This window comes from Sphaeroforma arctica, assembly GCF_001186125.1.
Source record: "Sphaeroforma arctica JP610 unplaced genomic scaffold supercont1.1238, whole genome shotgun sequence".
Taxonomy (NCBI): Eukaryota; class Ichthyosporea; order Ichthyophonida; genus Sphaeroforma; species Sphaeroforma arctica.
Genome location: NW_014039320.1, coordinates 1 through 3,867, shown reverse-complemented (window position 1 = coordinate 3,867; position 3,867 = coordinate 1). Strand labels below are relative to the sequence as shown.

The following is a 3,867-nucleotide window of genomic DNA, read 5'->3' as shown; positions in this document are numbered from 1 at the left end:
TATTGTGAATGTCTGCGATTAAGTATGAACCAAATAAAAGTGACTTGCAATATGTTAGTGTCATGTGTGAGCGGAACATTCGGTAGTTTAGTATGCATAGTTCCAGAATACACTTGCGCGTGAATCCAAGGTCTAAGCTGGTAAACGAGTCGTATCTCATCTCTAACTCATTTCAATAGAACGTTAGTACGCTTTAGACTCCCCAGTGTATGGAGAGTGCGTAGCCTCGTGGCAACCCGCAGCAGGTGCACCGTACAGGGTTGCCACAGTGATGAAAGACTTTTTTTTAACCCGATTATGATACTGACCGAACATAGTACACAGACAGCAGACACTGCTCAAAGCTAAAGAAGACGCTTTGCAGTAACAAGTGCTATAGCAACATATACAGATAGCACCAAAAACACACCTGGGGCGAGGAATTTCTTCCTAGACAGTGCCTATGCTGCTATGCATCAAGCGTGGAGAGGTACATGCACTGTAGCCATAGCTAAGCAATAGGAGATCCATTGTATATAGATGAAAGCACTTAGCACGCCGTCATAGTTAGAACATAACAGAAAACTCACAACAGATCGGCACCGAATCAACCCCGCATGTGCTATGGCCCAAACATACCTGATTGCGAGGCACCAGACAGCTACGCTAATTTAGACTAAGCTCTGGACTACGCAAGACTACTACGTAATAAGCAACTACATCGAAAGTGGCGTGCAGGCAAACACTTCTCCCAGCTTTATACATACTGACTTTTCTCAGCCCTCGACTTTCGTGTGAGCTGTTTCACTATCAATATTGTAAATATATAGTACATATTCACATACTCTTTTTTTATTAGTAGTATTCTGATGCCATTTCCACATAAGTACAGTCATCGAAAAGACCCGCCATCCGATTATGACTATAAATGGTAGTATCATCGATTACGCGCTCTATGTCGGTGGACAGTTTGATATAAAACATAAAGTCGGATACCAGCTACAAGCTTTTTGATCTGGACTACATCGCTTTCTTTGATCGATAGTTTAATACATGTCAGATCATCAGAAAACGACGGCGATGTATTTTTTTGCTTTGTATTTTTTTAAATTTATAATTTAGAAGGCTATGAAGAAAAAAAACACCAATAATCAAATGTTGAAAATAAATACATAAATAGTCGCACGTAAACAAAGAGGTTGTTGACATTTGCACACGACAGAAGCCAGAAGCAGCGAAACCATATCATGAAAGCCCACGGTAACAACGGTAACACAATGTGCACACGAAATACCTATGATGTCTGTTCATAGTGACTATCAGTATGACGGCAACATGTACAAGAATGTCACGTTAGCGCAAGTATCATAACTCTGAGAGTGTATAGTTTTGTCATGTACTTGTAAACTAAAGTGCAGGGAGAATTTTTGCATTAAATGCGATAAAGAGCACCTGGTTCTCACCTTAAGCACATAAATTTTTCACGATAACATAAACACGTAGTCGTTTTCTTAGTCACATCATAGCGTGGGGGTTGAAATGGCAGAACCGTTGAAGGGAGCTGGCATATAGAAAATAATATACTATACAATATCTGAAGGCAAACAAATAGTCCATAAATGGCATGGTTTCTATGAAACCATTTCTTCTCTTTATTGTTCGCTCACAGAATGAGGTAACTTCGGAAACCTATATTCGATTGACGAGGTGTATTTCAAGATATTCCCATATACATATGCACCTATAGCGTTTGTCTCAGCTTCCTGTGAGGGATTTTTTCATAAGCTAGCTCTTATATTTGGAATGATAAACATGGTTTGCTGCCGACTAGGAATGTCAAATTGTTCCGAACGGCTGACTCGGCACATCCTTCGAAGGTCTGAGCCTGCCTTACAATTTTTTATCTTAATATAAGCAAATTATGGTGCACGATCCTATCTATACTCAGATCGAGAACCTCAAAACATGATTGTTTGCCTCTATGTATGTGCTTGTAAATAGGGAATTCATTCGGCGATTTAGAGCCCTACTACGCCGGCGGATGTGTCGTTATGAATGAGTCCCAAAGACATCATTATTTATACACGTGTGCATTGAGTGGCTTACAGCTCGTTTTGTGATGAGCACTTTTCTTTCATTGGGTATATTTATATATATCTCTCTCTCTCCCTCTATATATATATATATATATATATATATATATATATATCTCTCTATATATATATATATATATATATATCTATATATATCTCTCTCTAGTATGTATGTATGTATGTATGTATGTAGAGTAGTAGGGGTCGAATAATATTACCAGAAGATGAAAACCATTCTAGATCAGACAGTAGGTCCATGTGAAACCCCTAAAAACTCTGAAATAGGTTCAAATACCAAACCGCAGATTGCTTTATTTTATTAAAAAAATGATTGTTCTTGATTGTTTCAAAAAAAAAAATTGGATCTAGAATTTGCGAATAGGCGATTTGATTTGAGATAAAGCTCAAAAACGTTATTTATTTATTTTAAAATCGTGTCTAGTTTAAAACGTATATAACGGTTTAGGTTCAACTAACCAGCCGGCAACATCTTTTTAAAACCCGTTTTAAAAAACGGGAAACAGAACGTTTACGTTCAACTTTTATGCTTGAGACCCATAACTTATTGACGATAGGGCCTGGAGACCGCTGGAGTACCCCTCTGCTAGCAATGGGACAGGTTCGTACTTTTGGCTCAGTGAATTGTAAATATTACTCTGATATATGTATAAACATTACATAAATAGAGAATTTTTAAATAGGTATAGTGGTATACACAAGAAGCACATACATACTGTAGTAAATAAATAAAAAGCATAGTTTAATATCTTAAATTTTGATTTTGCACATATATGTACACATATGTTCATATATACCACGGAGATCTAGCATATATACCATCATCAGTTACAATTCGCGTGTTTATGTGTGTGTGTCGCACCCCTCATTGTGTACATGTGTGCTGAAGACACGCTCACATACACTGGTATGGTGTGAATGCAAACATGGCGATGGAAGTCAAGCGGAAGGGCTGGGTGGTGCTCATGCCCGAGCGCAAGAAGTATTATGCCGTCATTACGGATCAAATGTTGCTATATAGCTCCGAACAAGACTATGTTAGTGACAATCAATACATACATTCCATAGTTATTAAAGGTGTTGTAGAGGTATGGATCGACCCCAAATACACCGAGAAAGTAGGGCTGCGTGTAGCTCTGCCAGATTCCTTATTAGAAGAACGAGCAAGGCTTGCTCAGCCCAAACCAAATACTAAATCAGCTCGAGTCAACCGGCCTATGGTTGACCCTACACCCAAGAAGCAGGGTATACAAATCAAGCCCAATACACCGGGCATAGGTAGTTTACAGTTACAACCGAACGACGCAATGTTCGATGGATTAGACGAGATCTTTCAGTGGGCTCTATTGCTTCAGTATGTGAAAGGAGGAAATAGACAACGTTCCCTACCACCTCAGTTTATGAGTGAGCTTACAGCCGCAACTGGGCTGAAGATAGCACCGCTACAGTCGTTCAACTATGTTGCCGATAAGTTTAATGTCGCCCCAATACGGACACTCGAGACATCTATGTCTATGGGTAAACCCGCTAGTAAACCTCTGTCGTTGCGCACACCACCACCACCGCGGCATTCGCTTGGAAAGACGAACTCGGATATAACAGAGTCTGCGAACAAGGTAGGTCTATTGTTTCTGTGTAGCTGAAGTGATTGTGTGCGCACAGAATAACGCATTGATACATCCACAATTGTATTTCTGAAGGCACGCATGATAATGCAACCTATATAGATAGACATGTGTCTAGATTGTTTTAATAATTACAGATACCCACACTATAT

At 39.3% G+C, this 3,867-nt stretch overlaps 1 protein-coding gene across 1 annotated transcript; it reads left to right on the top strand.

The window, feature by feature from the left end:
* Positions 1-3,016: 3,016 nt before the first annotated feature.
* On the top strand, positions 3,017-3,706 carry SARC_10407 (hypothetical protein; the record flags this gene model as incomplete). The annotated part of the gene is made up of 1 exon (XM_014295549.1): positions 3,017-3,706. A coding segment is annotated over one exon (690 nt), but the record flags the coding sequence as incomplete, so codon positions are not given.
* Positions 3,707-3,867: the final 161 nt, after the last annotated feature.